This window comes from Dermacentor albipictus, chromosome 1 (assembly GCF_038994185.2).
Source record: "Dermacentor albipictus isolate Rhodes 1998 colony chromosome 1, USDA_Dalb.pri_finalv2, whole genome shotgun sequence".
Lineage (NCBI taxonomy): Eukaryota > Metazoa > Arthropoda > Arachnida > Ixodida > Ixodidae > Dermacentor > Dermacentor albipictus.
In genome coordinates this window covers 135,017,344-135,036,075 of record NC_091821.1, presented here as the reverse complement: position 1 = coordinate 135,036,075, position 18,732 = coordinate 135,017,344, and the positions used below count along the sequence as shown (strand labels likewise).

Sequence of the window (18,732 nt, the reverse complement as noted above, 5' to 3'; positions counted from 1 at the left end):
CATGCTGCCAGTGCTAACATATAGGGCAGAAACTTGGAGACTGACAAAGAAGCTCGAAAACAAGTTAAGGACCACACAAAGAGCGTTGGAACTAAGAATCAGAATCAGTTTTTTTTTTCCTCAAGAAAAAATGGACCCCAGACAGAAAGCTGCTCATTGAGCAGCTTGACGAGGCTTGGGGCCCTACAGGCAGCGGCAACAGCGGCAAAACAGCAGTGTATGTCATACACCAATGATAGGCGTAACGTTAAGAGGCAGGAAAAGAGGGGTGTGGATCAGAGAGCAAACGGGCATTGCCGATATTTTAATCGACATTAACGGAAAGAAATGGAGCTGGGCAGGTCTTGTAATGCGTAGGTTAGATAACCGGTGGACCGTTCGGTTTACAGAATGGGTGCCAAGAGAAGGGAAACGCAGTCGAGGACGGCAAAAGACTAAGTGGGGTGATGAAATTAAGAAATTCGCAGGCGCAAGTTGTAATCTGTTGTGGCAGCACAGGGGTAATTCGAGATCGGAGGAAGAGGCCTTCGTCCTTCAGTGGACTTAAAATAGGTTGATGATGATGATGACGACGATTACGCATGCGAGCGATATGGAACATTATGAATGTACTTTGCGAACAAAGAATTTATGCCGTTGCCTTAAGGACCCATGAAGTGCCGTCTTTGTTTGTTGTAAATATTGCAAGTAAGTTCTGTTGCTAGTACTTCGTTGCCTATAACCTCTGAAACAATATTGCCTAAACTAGCGATGCATTTATGCTGTAGACTTAAACATCAAGTACAATTCTTAAATTATTAAATTTGTTTGACGCAAATCTGCATTTCTTATATGTGCTGTACTGCTACTACTGGGCGGGACCCGGGACATCTGTGAGGCCCTTATTGCCTTTTGTTCCTGCATCTTCTTGAGATTTTATATATTTGCAAGAAATAAATGCAAACTCAAACAATTTTTCGGAACCCCGCGGTTCACCGCGTGTGATTGATAAATAGGTCTATGTCTGTTAAATATAAATATAACTCACAGGAGCATTTCCAGCCTCGTTCACTTATTATTCTGATAGCAATTATGTGGACACTCCAGGCGGATTGTTGCTGTCGTCGTCGCCATGGTGTTCCGTATAACGTCCAAGGGCGATAACACCGTTGCCGCGCTCCGTATGCTGTATGTGCTAGTGAATGTGTGCGAGGCTGAACCGACGATCGCGGCTCAAGCTCGCATGCGCAAAAATGGAAAGCGGGAAGGAAGCGCGCTATCTTCCGTCGCGCGCAAGGAAATGGGGGGAAGGGAATCCATAGGGGGGGAGGAGCGTTGTACTTCGGCAGCAACTGCGTATGGCGCGCACACGCGTGCTTGCGCGGGCTTTGCCTTGAAAGCAATCAGCTTTGGGGACAGAATCTAGGTGGGCCGACGGCTCGTAGCTTTGCGTGTGCTGTGTTCTCGCCACTCAGTTTACGTTGAAGCGATAGACACCACGAGGGTCACTTCGCTCGCTACTGCTGCTGCGCTTCCTCACGCTAGCGTTTTCACAGCGAGTGTCCGCAGTCTTCGAGTGTGATGTGTGCATGTTTGCCTGTGCGCGTTGACACCATGCTTGTTAATTTTCAGTAAGCGAGTGTTTACAACTTTATACGGCGGATAAAACTGCTGTCCTTACTTATTATGGCTGTTCACGAATTCGCAATCTGCTCGCAATCGCCTCTCAGGCGAAGCTGCGGCATTTTGTAATAGTAAGTCGATATATATATATATAATATGATAGAGAGAGAGGTCAGTTCGTTTGCGATTTGCCACCCCCCCCCCTCACTCGAGAAAGAGTAGGTACACCACTGGGCAAAGACATTCCGATTCTCCCTCGTACATCAATACATATTATACATATTATAATCGCTAACTACGTGACCGACATCCCACACTTCGCATACCTTCTTTTTTCACTTTGACGCTCCTAATGCTAGTGTATTAAAGCGAAGGGAATGGCTTCACGTAATGTTGGCTTTTGTAGGCTGACTGCGTGACGTCATGTCTCAGTGTACGTAACCATGCCGCGCCTTATGATGAACGTGTTCTGCTGTGTTTTGTAAGAAAAGTGTATGCTGTGAGGACATTTGGTGAGGACGAAACAAAGAACGTGTCAGGGTCTCTCTATTAGCGATAATCTTCCAGGCAAAGTCACAAGATAACTCAGAAATTCTTATCAACATCTAAAAGCATGCTTCAGACGACCGTATATATATTATCACACAATATTGCTCCCCTAAGGGTGCCTGTTTGTCCCACGGATGTTTGGCCCTTATTCTTAAGGCTGTAAAAAACGTTTGCGCACCGATATATCTGACACAAGGGTTGGACAGTTCGACATGCTATCAAAGTTTATTTTATAGAGTTTTCATATTTCCTGTAGCATGCTCACTTGCCGCAAAAAGTCGCCAATAGCGAAAACCTAATTTGTCCTCGTCTATTTTACTACGTAATAGTGACAATGTGACAAACAAAGCACCCTTAATATGGTGCAAAACGTTTTATTGTGTACATGGCTCTCAGTCAATTTAATAAGTTTTGTAGTGAAGACTATAGCATTTAGTTATTTATCCTAAGCTAGAGCCCTTTTGTATGTTTACCATATGTTACATAGAGAGCTACATAGATACACATACTTATATAGTGGCAAGGAAGGTACCATTAAGTACTGACAAATTATGGATTATTTCAGCTGGCAACAAAGTATTAACTAGACGGCCAAAGTTAACCTATAGCCAGTCCCTATTGCAGAATTTCACCAACGAGTGCGATTTTCGCAACAGTCCGAGGCGGAAGCCCTCGGACTGTTGTTCTCCTATATGTATTAACGCGCCGAAAAGCCAGTACAACTAGTAAGCCAACAAGCGAACCAGTACAACGAAAGATGAAACAGCGAACGCGCAGCGGGATATGAAAGAAGCGAGCCGCGAACTGTCGAGACCAATGAGAGCGCTCCCATCAGTGACGTGCACACGGGAAACTGGTGTCATGCGGACCCGCCCAACCACTCGATGCGCACTCGTAACTGTTCTCAGCCGGACCGCTCGTTTCGTACTATCCTCTGCTCGCGTCGGCTCGCTCGCGCTTGTTTGGTTCGCTTGGCTTGGTCTGGTTCGCGCTTGTTTCGATTGTTATGGTTTGAGATTGTTTTGTAATCCGACTGTGTGCGCGACGCGAATTGTGTCGTACTTTCTGGAAGCCACGCCCCACCAGCGATTGTAGTGGAATCTTCGACGAGTCATGTATAAAAGCCGACGCGCATGACCCGCAGATCAGATTTTCGACTATCGCCGACTCTGCTACATGTCTCTCTCAAATTATTTGCCTCAATATATCGCGAAATGAAAACACGTGTAGAGCTGCGCTCAAATTTCGCATAAGGGAGTATCGTAATCTTCGGCGAAATTTTTAAGTCGGCCTTCTGATGAATCACTGTCTCTGGCGCGCGAGAGAGAGAGAGAAAGAAAGGGTGAAAAGTTGATTAACTATAATATTAGCTGATTAATATTTTCGCGAATGTAATACATAGTGTGCCCGGCTATCCAGATGATGAAATGCAGTTTCTGTAACAGGCTCCTCACGAATTTTTTTGCAAGTAACTTTGAAGATTGTGTAGAAAGTAACATTAGAGTACCGTGCATCGCTTGTGTGGTGTTGCGATAGAGAAGAAGCGCATTTAATACTCATATACAGCTCTACAAATGGCCTCGGTTGCTTATTTATTTATGTATTATTTGTTGTTTATTATTATTATTTCTTCAAATACGTTGCAATGGTTTCCAGGAGTCGAACACGAGCGCCGAACTGCATTTCCCGCCGATCGCGCGAGCCCGCGCTCCGACGCAAGTGTTCGCTCTCCCTGTTCTGCGCGTGGGCGTCCTCACTGTGTGCACGTTCATCCGGTCTCGGGTGGCAGGTTCTTCACTCCTGCTCGACCGCTGGAAAACCCTGTTCCAGCCTTCACCTAGCAGGGCGTATATAACACGACGCACCTGCACTCACTGTTACAAACCCTCGTGCTCCGCCGCCGTACATCAGCACCAGCCGCCCTATTCCGGGTCTGTACGTCTGTCGGCTCCCGTCGCTGACAGCCCTGGTCCAACGAGAAACATGTGGATGCATGCTGTCGGCCGCGGCACGGTGACTGCCAGCGCGGCTGGCCGGCCCTTCCTACGGTAGAGCCGTGTACGACAGGGTGCGCGGACGTTTCCTTTTCTTTATTCTTCGATACGTTTCACGCGAGAGATAACGGCCGGAGAGCGCGTGTGAATTTTGAAACGGAAGTGCAAGCTCCTGGCATGACGGTGGCGGCTCACGTCGCACGGAGGACGCGTTCTGTCATCTTGGCTTGCTTCGTGCCATGGCGCTTGACACGGGTCTGCTACACATCGCAGTAACTCTCCGCACTCGGTGACGGCGCGATGCGTAGAGTTTTAACCGTGATGCTTGTAAACCATATAATGTATATGCCACGAGCTGCTTTAAATAAATTGCTTCAAGGATTCTTATATGACCTCTTGCAGGCTTGGACATGTTGAGTGGACAAGCGCAGCTTGTAGAGCGTCCGGTGACGTGATCACCTCGGCCAAATATTTTGCTGAACGCGTCGTTCAGAGCGCACAGGATGTAAGAAACAGCTCACGTGCTCTCCGAAGGCGACACCGAACGGAGGCTGTCGATACGCCGGTGGAGACGGAACGCCGGAACAGAGCACCGCGCCGGAGTGCATACTCTTCCATTACTTGCACATCTCCGAATGCCGGCGGAATATGCGATAACAAAGGCGCGGGGCAGAGCAGTTTATTACTGAATTTTCAAGCACAGAGTTACGGGTTCTCAAATAATGAGTGAGCAAAGTATATGAGCATTCGGCCTATTTGAGAGCCAGCGGCGAAGGCCGAGTGTAGCAGCCCACGGCGAGCCGAGTCGCCAGCCTGGCGGATCCAGTCGTCATATTTGATGAAGGTAGTGGCCTGGACCAAGTGGTGGGCGTTATTGGTCTGGCAATCGGAAGACGGCGGGTAGCGGAAGGCTGTAGCGGCACTGTAGTACATCCGAGCTCTCCTCCCTTCAAACGCCCGCCAACAGCCCAGCTGGTGGTTATAGCCTCCGCCGTCTTAAGCGTAGGCACCGCCAGTTTTGGCGCAGTTTCTCGAAACCAATGGCCGCGAGCTTCCGCTATGACATCGCGGCACCAAAGATGGCGTCACCGGTCGATCAAGAGCGCAGGCTTTGAAACACGCGGTTACCCGCATTGCACTTACTGAGCAGTAATATTCGTCCAATATGACGTGGTGGTCGGCGCTGCGCGCTTAATTGTTCAGAATATCCAGACTTATTGTTCAAGAAGCCTTTAAAACAATTACTGCGTGAAGGGGCACCATATTTTGAAGAGGAACAGAACGCATGATATGCGTCGGTGAATATAAGCGATGCATGCTTGAATTTTACCGGCACTACTAGAGCGTACGTTCTTTAAGAAAACACGCCCTTTCCTTGTTGATAACACTGGTCGACTGCCTAATTGTTTGTACAGGCGCCTCTTGTGATGTCATGCGTCCTTCTTAATGCAGCCCCTTTCGGCAGCCTTCAAGGACCACCCTCCACGTTCCGGACGCGGGTGCTACAACATAAGCATCATCACCAACGGGACTTGCATCGGATTTTCTAAAGTGACGTAATTTTCGTTTCATAGCTTAGCACTCGGATAAGATCGCTTGTAGCGAAACCACAGTGATTAAACGATGGTGCATAGAAAAAAACAAAACGAATATATGGTTATCTTCCTTAGCAACTACTGAGGTAAATTACTGAACCAATTGTTCCGCCCTTTCTTAAAGGGAAGCTGAAAGGTTTTCCAGAAAGAATGAGTGAACATGTGTACATAATGGTTTTCAACCCTCCGAATTCGAATATCGTATCGAAATTGAGCGAAAGAAAGCGCAAATATATTTTATTTCGACGAAAAGTGCAGCAGCGGACACGCCCAGCTCACGCGTCTCGTTTCCGCCTGTGATTGGTCGGGCGACCTGTGACGTCAACTTTAGCGACCGACCGCTGCCGCTCCACATGAAGCGCGGTGCCAGGTAGTTTGGTGCCGTAATGGAAAATTAAGAGGCAATAGAAAATTTAGAGAGACTGCGTTTTTCTGAAGAGTTCGGCGTTGCTCCCTACATGTACGAGCCGATTGCAAAGAGCCGGCCTCTCGAAGAAGCAAACGATGCTGGTGCGAGCAGTGCTTTCGACGAGAACGAAAGCGAAGTCTTGGGATCTCCTCGTGTTGGAAATGCTCTTTGGTGAGCATGTTTTTTGCAAAGCGATCTAGTGATCTCGCCGATCTTTCGCCGATCTAGTGAGCTCGTTTCCGGTCAAACAACTGCAGTGTTGTGTTCCTGCATGCCTCCTCGTGGAACGTAAGCAGGGATGCGATCGTCGGCATTTGTGCGCTGTCCAAAGCTGTCGGCAACCTACAAAGACGGTTCAAACGCGTGAAAAGCTTCCCGGTTCATGCAGTACGTGTAGTTACCTTCATCTGTACTCGTAACCGAAGTCGTAAAGGCGGCGAATTCCGTCGGCTACGTGAGACGGTCGGTTTCTCGCTGTGCGCGAGAGACGGGGGGAGCGTAGCGTCCTGGCGTGCACCGGCTTTCCAGCACATGCAAACTCTACATTTGCACTGCGTTATGCTATAGCTGCATGCAGGCTGTTTTACAACACACGTGCAAATAGAAAATTCGCGGCGCTTTGCGACGAAACCTGCGTCGAGGGCGGGAAATAAACATGCACCTTCCGTTCAGCGTGCTAATATGAAGGAGCTCGCAGTAAATCAAAATCCAGGTTTGGGCGAGTTCGTGTATTCATAAGGCCTTCCAACACCAGTTATCATCAGTAAGCCCGCACTCGAGCCGTCTTTGTTTTCGTTGCTCCGATCTTTTCGCGCTGCGTTTAGAAAGCCTGCTAGTGGAAATTCTGGTGATAATCGTCGTCACGGAAGTGGTTGGAGCACAGCAGTTTTGTTCTTGAGGGCTTGAAATTCTTTCGCTTTACAGCAGCCTCCCACTTCCTTAAAAGCTTCTTGTCTTGTGGGAAGCAATGGAAGACAACATCGTCGCGGCCGCTGGTGTTCGTGCAACCGTAGGCTGCGCAGAAAGACGGCATGATCGGCCCACCACATCAGTTGATGCTGCGCACGTTGACCACCACTCTACATACACACAGACGCACCAACAAAGAAATGCAGGGTCGATCGAAGCAGATTACGACGGCACGCACGCAGAAACAAGCACGGTCAGGCAGGGTCGCGCAGGCTGCGAAGGAGCAAAACACTAAAGTTGACGTCACAACACCGCGGTTTCCAGTCTCCGCTCGCATCGTCAGCGTCAGCAGCAGCGCGCGGCATTCGACGGGGGGCGGAGCTACAGCGCAATTTCAACCGACGATTACGTCGCTCCTATTTGAAAACAAAAACCCAAATTTGACCTACATGGTTTATAAGGTTCCCGCATCCGTATATGAGCGTCTTATTGAATTCGACAGACTCTTCAGCTTCCCTTTAAGTCTTTTTCTACACTCGGAACCAAGTGGGCATCCAATGATGTCCAAATGAAACCAATTGGGCCCCATTCAAAGAACCTAATCCGGAAGCAGCGTTCAAAACAGCGCAACATAGGTGCTCCGCTCAGTATACATAGTCATGAAACGAGCGGGGAAACAGGCAAATGTGACCACTTGAAGAGAAATGATTTCTCCAATACGCTTCCTTGAAGTAGCTGCCATATGCAATTGCCACAGGCGCGGGATACCTGACATAAACCGACGTGCGAAAACAACCGCCTCCCCCCTTTCTCCTCCGCGTAGTACACTGTCCCTCGGTAGCCACCCTAACCTCGGTCGGGTGCGATACCCCCCAGAAAAATATTCCTGGCTACGCCACTGTTGCAAACAGCACTATGCCAACATATATACCAGGTGCGATGACCCCCGCGAGGCCTGTACGTCTCAAGAAACTAATCGCTATCGGCTAACTCTTAAAATGTAACTCTACCAAACTGAGCTGTCAGGCCGACTAAGGGGCCATGTGTTGTGACCCAAAGTTAACCTTTATATTGTTGGGATGCATCGATCTGGGGGAAGAGAGACGAATCGCTGGTTCCTTTCGATGCCAAACCACAGATAGGCCACAGCGCTCCCACCGCGCGCCAGAGCCGGCAAACTTCAATTGCGCAGTTGCTCACAGAGGACGCATGCCGGTTGGATCGTTGGTGACGCAACCTGCCAGCTCATTCCAAAGGGGACGCTCATAGCATCCATGCATTAATTGAAGTGGAATTTTTCGACAGCGGCTTGCCTTCAATACTCAGAAAAGGTGCTTTTTGTGCTTTAGCCGTGCGATATATATATATATATATAAAGCCAACAAACAATGACACCAAGGACAACATAGGGGAAGTTACTTGTACTTACTAATTGAATTAAATAAACGATAAATTAATGGAGATGAAAGTGGATGAAAAAACAACTTGCCGCAGGTGGGGAACGATCCCACGTCTTCGCATTACGCGTGCGATGCTCTACCAATTGAGCTACCGCGGCGCCGCTTTTCCATCCACTTTTTTGGGTATTTGTTTTACTACTAGAAGAACCAACCTGGAAGTTTTAGCCAGCACCACCGCTGCTCAAACCATATATAGAAGTACTGCACCGGCAGAGATGAGCACTTGCCGAGAAGGTGGCCGAACCAAAAACATATTTCATTGCCTGAATGCTGGCTCGCGCTCGCCGCACTTGGTGACCTGGTGCCGTTTTGCCCCTCTCAAAAAAAAAAAAGAAAGAAATCGTCCCGATGCCCGTGCAAGTGTACGCAGGTAAAGAGAAAAGGGGGAACGAACAAAGAGTATGCACAGGAGGGAGGGTAGAAAGAAAGTAAGAAAGTTGAGACGTTGTCACACTAGCGCGTGAAATAATGCTTGATTCGTACAACGCGGACAATCTCCGAGTGGTGCTTTCGACGCTACGGCGATATGGCACTATCCGAGAGAACCTCATAGTTCACGTCACTAACGCGGCACAGGACTTTGTCGGGTCCAAAGTAGCGACTGAGCAGCTTCTCTGACAACCCTTGGTGGCGAACCGGCGTCCGCACACAAACTTGATCACACGGGTGGTATTCGACTTGGCGATGGCGAAGATAGTAGCGACGTGCATCTGCACTCTGCTGTTTCGTGATGTGTAGATGTGCCAGTTGGCAGTAGCGTAGCTAGGTGGTCTGGCACCCGGGGCCCTTATCTCTTCTGTCACCCCCCCCCCCCCGGGTGTAGTCGAGGAAGGCGAGGATATCGACAATTTTCGGGTGTCTTCAGACGTATATGACAACCCCCCCACCCCCCTACTGGCCCCGTGCATCCGGGGCCCACGGCCCCCCGGTACCCCCTGTTGCTACGCCACTGCCAGTTGGCGAGCTTCGGCGCACTGCGTAAACTGCTCAGCGTCAGGGGTGAGCGACGCGTCGTAATCATGTTGAAGCATCGCATCCAGCATGGTCTGAACTTCACGTCCGTAGACAAGACGGAACGGCATGAATTGCGTTGTTTCCTGGATGGCTGTGTTGTTCGCAAGTGTTACGTGCGGTAGAACCTGATCCCTCGTCTTGTGCTGTACGTCTGCGTACATGGCTAACATGTCGGAGATGGTTTTGTTAAACCGTTCGGTCAACCCATTGGTTTGCAGATGATATGCGGTGGTCTTGCGAAGGCTTGTGTAGCTTAGCCTGAATACGTCGTCAATCAGCTGCGCCGTGAAAGCTGAACCCCTGTCAGTGATCACGCACGACGGGGCGCCATGTCGAAGAACGGTCTAGTCTATAAAAACTGGGCAACATCAGCAGCCGTGACGATTTGTAGAGCCCTTGTCTCGGCTTATCTCGTTAAGTAGTGTGTGGCTACTACGATCCACTTGTTCCCGGCGGATCACAATGGAAAAGGCCCGAGTAAGTCCATTCCTAGTTGATAGAATGGTGCCCTAGGTGGTGCGATCGGTTGTAGCATCCCCGCGTGCTTCAGTGGCGGAGATTTGCGGCGTGGACATTCACAACTTTTTGACGTAGCGCTTTACAGATGTAGAAAGTTTGGGACAGTAGTACGCCTGTCTAACTCTGGCGAGAGTGCGTGAGGAACCCAAGTGACCAGATGTGTGATGGTGGTGGCAGGCAAGGAGAATGTCGTCGGCGCATGTCAGTAGTTAAGACGAGAAGGTAGGCTGTTCGAGTTTTTTTCTTATACAAGACACCAATTTGGCGGCAGAAGGACAAGAGAATGCGAGTAAGGCATTGTGGTTTGGGAGAGTGGCGTCTTTCGAGATTTCCGCTGATTGCGCGGATTTCGGCGTCCTCGCGCTGTCGTACGATTAAGTACGTTGCGGTGAGGGCCCCAAGGAATCTGCTGCCGTCCTCGGCGTCGGGTTCACAAACTTCTATGGGTGCACGTGACAACGAATTAGCATCTTCGTGCTTGCGGCCTTATTTGTATAGGATGGTAAGATCGAATTCTTGCAGACGAAGGCTCTATCGTGCGAGTCGCCCAGAGGTATGTCTGTCAACCAGCACAATGAGTGATCATCGGTCACTACTTTGAAGGAGTGACCGTAGAGGTAAGGCCGGAACTTCATGGTGGCCCATACTACAGCGAGGCACTCTTTCTCCGCGGTGGAGTAGTTTACCTCTGCGGGTGTAAGAGTACGGCTGGCGTAAGCTATCACGCGTTCAGTGCCCTCTTGGTGTTGGACCAGGATGACGCCAAGACCCACGTTGCTGACGTCGGTATGCACTTCAGTATCAGCGTCCTCGTCAAAGTGAGCAAGAAATGGTGCTGTCTGCAAATGCTCCCGTAGCTCTTTGAAAGCCGCGTCCTTCTCTTCATTCCACACAAATGGTATATCTTCTCCTGTGAGGCGAGTCAGAGGTTCGGCAATCCTAGAAAAATTGGCGATGAAGCGGCGATAGTACGCGCAGAGCCCCAGAACGCGACGGGCTGCTTTCTTGTCACGGGGAACAGGAAACGAGGCTACGGCAGTCGTTTTGTCAGGGTCAGGTCGAACGCCATCCGCGCTCACAACTTTACCGAGAAAATTTAGTTTATAGCCGAAGTGGCATTTTTCTGGCTTCAGTGTGAGATGAGCGGCGCGCAGTGCTTCCAGCACAGTCTTTATACGATGCAAGTGTTCGCCAAAGGTCGCCCCCCGCAGGGGCGTCTGCGTCAGCAGCTGTTTGATGTGTTGCGACACCACGTACGCGAGCACACGAGGATTGGAGCCTCCCGCGTGTAACCGTGCGTGGCTTCGCCGTGTCTGGGGAAAGGGGGACCCTGGGGGTTGAGCCAATGCCGGGTGTTCGGACCGTTAAGGCCCCCCGGCGGAGGCAATACACCTCTTTGGCGTCTGCTTCACGTAAACTGCACCTCCAGACTGGCGCACCTGGAGGAAATCGGCAGTCGTCTTTTCCTGACCCCCTCTTCGATCTTTTTCTTTCCTATATTCTTTCGTTTACTGTAATATCATCTCTTCCGTCACTTCCTATTTTTTTTTTGATGCGGCTTGGGTTAACCTTATGTTTGTGCCCTTCCTTGGGTATAATATATTAGGTTACAGTGGCAATGTACGGTTGGCGCCTGCAGCCTTACCCGTTAAGTGCTGCAGCGTCCCCTAGTTGGGCTCCGTGGTGGGTGGCCGCCATTGCTGCCGAAAAGAACTGTACTACTATGGGAGCACCCATAGGCGGTGAGTTTTCATTTTTCCGGGGGGGGGGGGGGGGGGGGGCTGAGGCCCAACCAGTTTTCCGAACCCCATATATATATATATATATATATATATATATATATATATATATATGTATATATAATTGTATTTGGAGGAACTTCGTGTGACCTCGAAGATTTGAACGCTGAAGTGACGCCGTTATATGAGTTTATACAAGACCTCATAGTAGGAGGCAGTTTCATTTCACAGCCTGAGTCCTCTCGGTGGTGTAATCTTCCTTCGCATACTTGTCACATACATGGCTGTCATTAATACTGCGTCGCCTTTCCGGCGACATTGCAGTCTCTCTCTCTTTTTTTTCCCCCTTTTTCTGTGAGTCCGAGTATAAGCACTGCTGCACATGACTGCTGTTGAGTCTGATTACGAGTGAATCCGCCTTGGCCTCATTTCGGTTATTGAATGAATTATACAGTGTTCCCCAACTATCGCGCATCAAGACATAAAAAAAGAGCAGCTGAGTTACTCGAAGAAACCCTAGTAAATATTGTTTCCAGTGCAGTGGAGTAGCCGCCAGTAGTTTTTTCGTTACTGAGATATAAATCGGTAATTAAAATGAATTATCTAACTCTAGAAGTACTCTCCTAGTTTTCAAAATGTCAATAAGGCATATGTAGGCACCCACAATGACATCTAACAGCGGTGTTTTCAGCGACGTAGTAATTGCGTACAATTTTTTCAGACTGGCAAAGAAACCTGACGAAGTATGCAAATACCATGTGAGTGTGCTCCGACCCGCATCCTAAAGCAGCGCCCTCAATTAAGCTGATTGAAAGCAACTGCATTGCCTGTAGCAAACCCGAAGATACAGCGCTTCACCTTGATAATGGTACGGAAAGAGCACCAACAGCAGGTTCCGCGGCTTCGTAGCTATTCCTTCGCCTCATTTCTACGTCACACTTATTATCCGTCTCTCAAGGCCGACTGATCACATTGATAACAAAAGCCCCTTGATAACGGGGCCGAATTTACAGGCCCGTGCCTTCCAATCTATAGCGCATGAAAAGTCGCATCCAGCCAGTTTCGTGCTCAGCTGCTGCTGTGTGCGGGTGCCCCATCTTGCTGATACCTCAGAAGTGAAAGGCGTGACAGCGGGACTTCGCTGAGAAACTCATCCACCACTCCTTCAAGGATTTCGTTCACCTAACGCTGTCCAATCAGTGTGTGATCGAAGATGGGACCGATTATAGCACCGGCGTAAATTCCTAACCACACATTGAGCGACCACTGGTACTTGTGACGAGTGCGCTTTACCCAGTGTGGATTGGAGTCCCTCCGATAGTGTACATTATGAAAATTTACCTAATCGCTTCTGCGAAAATTGGCTTCATCTGTGCACATGTTGTTGCTCAAAAAGTCCGGTGACTCATCGGCTTTTGTGAGGGCCCAATTCGAGAAATCTAGAAAATTCTACAGGTCCCTATCTTCTAAGAATTGGTACGGGCGAAAGGCCATCATTTAAATACTCCAAACTGATGACTTGGGAATTGGTACCTTGGCGGCCACACCCCGTACGCGAGCATGAGGGTTTGAGGCCAAAGATGCTAGAACATCCTTGCATAGACTAGGACTAAAAGAAGGAGTCCTCCGCCGCTGTTTCATGAAGCTGCCGGTTTGTCTCAGGTTTTCATAATTTCTGATGATAGTCACTGCATTTGGTCTACCACCACACTTCCACGAGTGATATGTGTGCATTTGAGGCCTTCCTCTTGTTGCCATGTGCAGCTCCTAAGGCAAGGATCATGTTTTCCTTCTGCTCATGAAAGAAAGACATTGCGACTCGGACGAAATAAAAGGCACCTTTAAATCTTTGCACTCACGTTATCAATTCGCTATTTGGGTGATAGTTTTCGTAACAACAAAAAAAAAACATCTGTGCACTTTATATACGCTAAGACAACAGATATCACAGTTTGTTTCCATGCAACACCAAACGCGACGTGTTACTTCGGCCGGGGCGCAGCAGATAAGACACTAGCTCGATCACGATGTTATTCTTTATTTCTTTTCTTTCGTCCTTGTTAACTCAGAGGGAGCATGATTGAGGGCGCTGCTTTATGGTGTGGGTGAGAGCGCAGTCACGTGGTATTCTTCATATTTCATCAGGGCTTATTTATTAATCGTAAAAAATTAGTACGCAATTAGTGCTTCGCTAAAAATACCGCAGTTAGGTGTCCCTTGGCTGTGCCTTCAAATGCCTCATTGACACTTTGATAATTAGGATAGTGCGTCTGGAGTTAGATAATTGATTACAATACTAAATCTCAGTAACGAAAAAATTACTGGCAGCTACTCCATTGTAGCGGAAACAGCATGCACTAGGTTTTCTTCGAGTAACGCAGTGCTCTTTTTTTAAATCTTCGTGCATGACAGTTGAGACACCCCGTATATATTTATGACCTTTGCGTGCAAGTGACGAGGTTTCCATCCCAAATGAATGTTGTAATTTGTTAGAAATGTTTTTATTTCAAGAGTCGTTAGCATTGCTTACTGGAAAGAGAAGCAATACTGAGACAAACAACATTCACGTGCATTTCACGCGCCATTGATAAACGTCTCTGCCGAAGGGATGACTGAAGTCTATAGGTTTCTTTCATGTTCAAAAAAAAGCACGCAAAACAATTTGAAGTGTGGTGAACATGCAGCAATATATTCATTCTCTAGGCATGCGCTATCCATACCTTTAGAAATAATTTTTCACTGCCAACCTCCATCTCTTGCAAAAAATATAATAAACTTTGTCCTGTGTGCATATTTAAATATGTTGTATCTGTGGAAATTTAAAACAATGTTGAAGTGAGAAAAAACGGATCAGGCTGGCGCCGCTAGCGCTTCTAATGCGCGTGTCCTCCTATTGTCAGGATTTCCAGAAATAAAGCGAAATTATGAAATAAAAGCCGTGCACGTCCGCGCCAACAACGATGCAGTAAGCTCTTAACCCCAGTAAAACTTCAAGTGAAAAGGTAGAGGAAATTCAAAAGAAACCTCAAATAATGTGGGTGACGAAGCTCTGGCAATGACACTTTAGGTGTGTGCGTATGGGGGGGGGGGGCAAGGGGGGGCTTCGGCACCCCCCTTCCGTAGTCGGCGAGCATTTCCGAGACGAGCACTTCCCCGCATACTTGATCGTCACCCTAAAAAGAGGGGACGCGCTGATGAACTAAACACGTCTTTCAACCGACCAAAAGAGACCTACCCGAAATTCGATGTTGTACACAGTGAGAATTCCGAAAAAAAAAAGCCCGATTAATTTCCCCATTCCTAGTTGCAAAATCTTTGATCGAAGCCTTAGGGCCAGGTCATATAGTGATGAAAATGGCTAGCGGAGACCTCCTTCTTGAGATCCCTCAGAAATGTCAGTACGAGAAGCTTGGCAGTCTTATGACGTTTGGCAACATACCAATTTCTGTCACACCACACCGATCAATGAATAGCTCACGCGGAGTCGTATCAGAAGTAGACCTCCTAGAATTGTTAGAAGCTGAACTCCTGGAAAGGTGGAAAGACCAAAATGTCACCAATGTAAAACGTATCATCATTAGACGGGACACCAAAGAAATTCCCACCGAACACCTTATCCTAACATTTCCATCTAGCGTTCTGCCGGAAATCATTGAAGCAGGATACATTAGGTTAAATGTCTGACTATATATCCCAAACCCTAGACGGTGCTTCCAATGCCAAAGATTCGGCCATGGCGCGCAGAGCTGTCGTGGTCAAATAACCTGCGCAAAATGTAAAGTACAGGGCCACCCCTCTGAGAACTGTAGTGGCACACCCTACTGTGTGAACTGCAGTGATGACCACCCAGCCTACTCACGTTCCTGTCCGAACTGGAAAAATGAAAAAGAAATAATAACCTTAAAAGTCAAAGAAAATATTTCGTTTAAGGAAGCCCGTAAGGGGTGCTCACCTTTCCACAGCACACCTTATGCTGATGCGGCTGCGTCTGGGGGCGGCGGCCACCGCCAAGTGCCCAGCCCGCGCGCAGCGAGCTGTCACTTCTGACTCCTGCCCCCGGGGTGGACGTAGTTAAGCCTACTCCACCCAACCAGCAAACAGGCCAGGCTACCTTAGGGTCGCTTTAGGGTTCCACAGCACACCTTATGCTGATGCGGCTGCGTCGGGGGGCAGCGTCGCAGCGGCCACCGCCAGGTGTCCAGCCCGCGCGCAGCGAGCTGTCACTTCTGACTCCTGCCCCCGGGGTGGAAGTAGTTAAGCCTACTCCACCCAACCAGCAAACCCTTGAGCTATCTGTTTTTGCAGGCCCTGCAGCGTCCCCTTGTTAGACTTCATGGTGGGTGGCTGGCGTTGCTGTCGAAAACTGCACGTCTACACATGGCTACTTTCTTCCCTCCACTACCTGATCGCCCTCAGAAAAGAGGGCGCACCAAAGATGTATTTCAGTTTTTCGGGCGCAGAGTCCACCACTTCCCTCGTTTTCATGTAGTAAACTCAGAAAAACGAGGCAAACCAGTGCGAACCGTCTCGCCATTCCTTGTTTCAAAGTCGTTAACTGAAGTTTTTGGTCCAGGATATAAGGCGTCGAGGATGGCAAACGGTGATCTCCTCTTGGAGCTCCGCGATCAGAAGCAGTATGAGAAATTGCCAAAACTAGTGTCATATGCGGAAACCCAAGTAATCGTAACGCCACACCGTACTATGAATACAACCCGTGGCGTAGTTTCAGATGATTATCTTTTGGAGCTAACTGAAGCGGAACTCTTGGAGGGCTTCAGTGAACAGAATGTGATCAATGTTAAACTAATTAAGATAAGGTGAGATGGCAAATAAATCCAAACCAAGCACTTGATAATTACCTTCGGTTCAAGTATCCTGCCCGAGTCAATCGAGGCAGGGCACATCAAGCTCCGTGTTAGGCCATACGTGCGAAATCTCCTCAGATGTTTCAAATGCCAACGTTTCGGTCACAGTTCGCAGAGCTGCCGAGGCCGCCCACCCTGTGCGAAATGCAGTGCCCATGAACACACCTCTGAAGCTTGTGAGAACTCTCTCCACTGTGTAAACTGTGATGGGGAGCACGCCACGCACTCGCGTTCGTGCCCATCCTGGAAAAAAGAAAACGAAGTTGTCACAATCAAAATCAAAGACAATATATCTTTCAAGGAGACCCGTAGGCGGGTTTCATACATGCCCAAGAACACCTTTGCCGATGTGACCCGTCAGGAGGCAGCGACACAACGGCTTCTGGCGGCTGTCCGACACACAAACAGTGAGCCGGCAGTTACGCCATCTGCCCCCGCGGCGGTTGCAGCTAGCGCTGCTCAGCCACCCCAGCAGAAGGGACCATCCACCTCCGAACAGGTGGCCTCAAAGGTCTCGTCCAACGTGCCGAGACCTTCACGTCAAACACAGCGCTTGGAAGAGCGGGTGTCCAGCGCCTCGCAAGAGGCGATGGACACAACCACCAGCAAGACGGCGCCACCAGCGCCTAAGGAGCGGCGAGCACCTTTCGACCACTACAAAAAAGACAAAACTCGCGGCTAGGCGCCTCCAAAGGGCCCGTGAGCTAATCCTCATCTCTTAAACACACAGCACCCAACACACTTACCATACTGTAGACACGTATGCTACAATGGAATGTTAGGGGTCTTCTCCATTACATTGACGATATTAGAGAACTCCTACACAAACATAATCCAAGGTTGCTGTGTGTTCAAGAGACACATCTGAAACCTACGAACACAAATGTTCTTCGTCACTACACAATCTATCGTAAAGACCGCAACGAGGCGAACGCCTCGTCTGGCGGTGTAGCAATAGTTGTTGACAAGTCAGTAGCTTGTCATCATGTCGCCCTTCAGACGCCCCTTGAGGCAGTGTCAGTTCGGGCAATTCTTTTTAATAAATTAATCACAGTATGTTGCATATACATACCCCCAAATTATCATCTCCGAAAAAGCTATTTTTATAACCTAATTGATCAGCTGCCGGACCCTTACCTACTCGTAGGTGATTTTAATGCCCACAACACCATGTGGGGAGACACGCGATGGGACGCGAGAGGTCCGTTTTATTGAAAATTTTCTTGTAAACTCCGGTGCATGCCTCTTCAACAAGAAAAAGCCAAGGTATTTCAATATTCATCAAAATTCATATTCGTCAATAGACCTGTCGATTGGCTCTGCTTCAATTTTCCCTGATTTGCAATGGCGTATAACCAAAAATTCCTATGGAAGTGACCACTTGCCTGTAACGTTAAATTTAATACATCAACATGAATGCGCTGCACATAACCCCCTCCCCCCCCCCCCCCCCCCGGTGCAAACTAGCCTCCACGGAATTGAATCATATTAAGGAATCAACTTACTTATCACGACATGTTATCACCGCTTATAGCATAGATGAAGCAGTAGCGTATTTTACTTGTTTTATGCTCGACACAGCAGAAAAATTCATTCCACAAACACAAGGACTCTCATGTAAAAGACGGGTTCCCTGGTGGAATGAACAGTGCATACTGGCACGAAAGAAACAAAACAAAGCGTGGGGTTGCTGCGACGCTCCCCGACTGCAGAAAACCTCATAAAATTTAAACTGGCAAAATCGCAAGGAAGGCGCGCGCGGAGACAGGCAAGCAGGGCTAGCTGGGAGGGGTCTCTCACGGGCATCACTTCCTACACCCAAAAGTTCAAAGCATGGAATGGCGTAAGAAAGCTAAAGGGGCAACAAATCCACCCTTTGCCCTTGGTGGACGACCAAGGGACTACCTTGGAGGACCAGGCCAACGCTCTGGGCGAACACTTCGAACATGTATCAAGCTCCACACACTACACAAAATCATTCCTCAAATATAAACAATTAGCTGCTTAAGGCACTGAATCATATATGCCGTCCGGATGAACCATACAACCGTCATTTTGGTATTGCGGAGCTTAAAGC

The 18,732-nt window shown here is 48.7% G+C and overlaps 1 protein-coding gene and 1 non-coding gene across 7 annotated transcripts in view; one reads left to right on the top strand and one right to left on the bottom strand.

Annotated features, from left to right (window-relative positions):
• The window catches only part of LOC139050027 (uncharacterized), a 73,962-nt gene that overhangs the window by 41,783 nt on the left and 13,447 nt on the right, over window positions 1-18,732 (top strand). For 4 of the 6 annotated variants that reach the window (XM_070526186.1, XM_070526177.1, XM_070526167.1 and 1 more), the window contains one exon: window positions 5,598-5,696. The exons of the other annotated variants lie outside the window; for them this stretch is intronic. In XM_070526186.1, the coding sequence (XP_070382287.1) occupies window positions 5,598-5,696 (99 nt within the window). The remainder of the gene's footprint in view (window positions 1-5,597; window positions 5,697-18,732) is intronic. 6 annotated transcript variants of the gene reach the window in all.
• TRNAT-CGU (transfer RNA threonine (anticodon CGU)) lies at window positions 8,545-8,616 on the bottom strand. The gene has a single exon. It is a non-coding gene; the product is annotated as a tRNA-Thr (tRNA).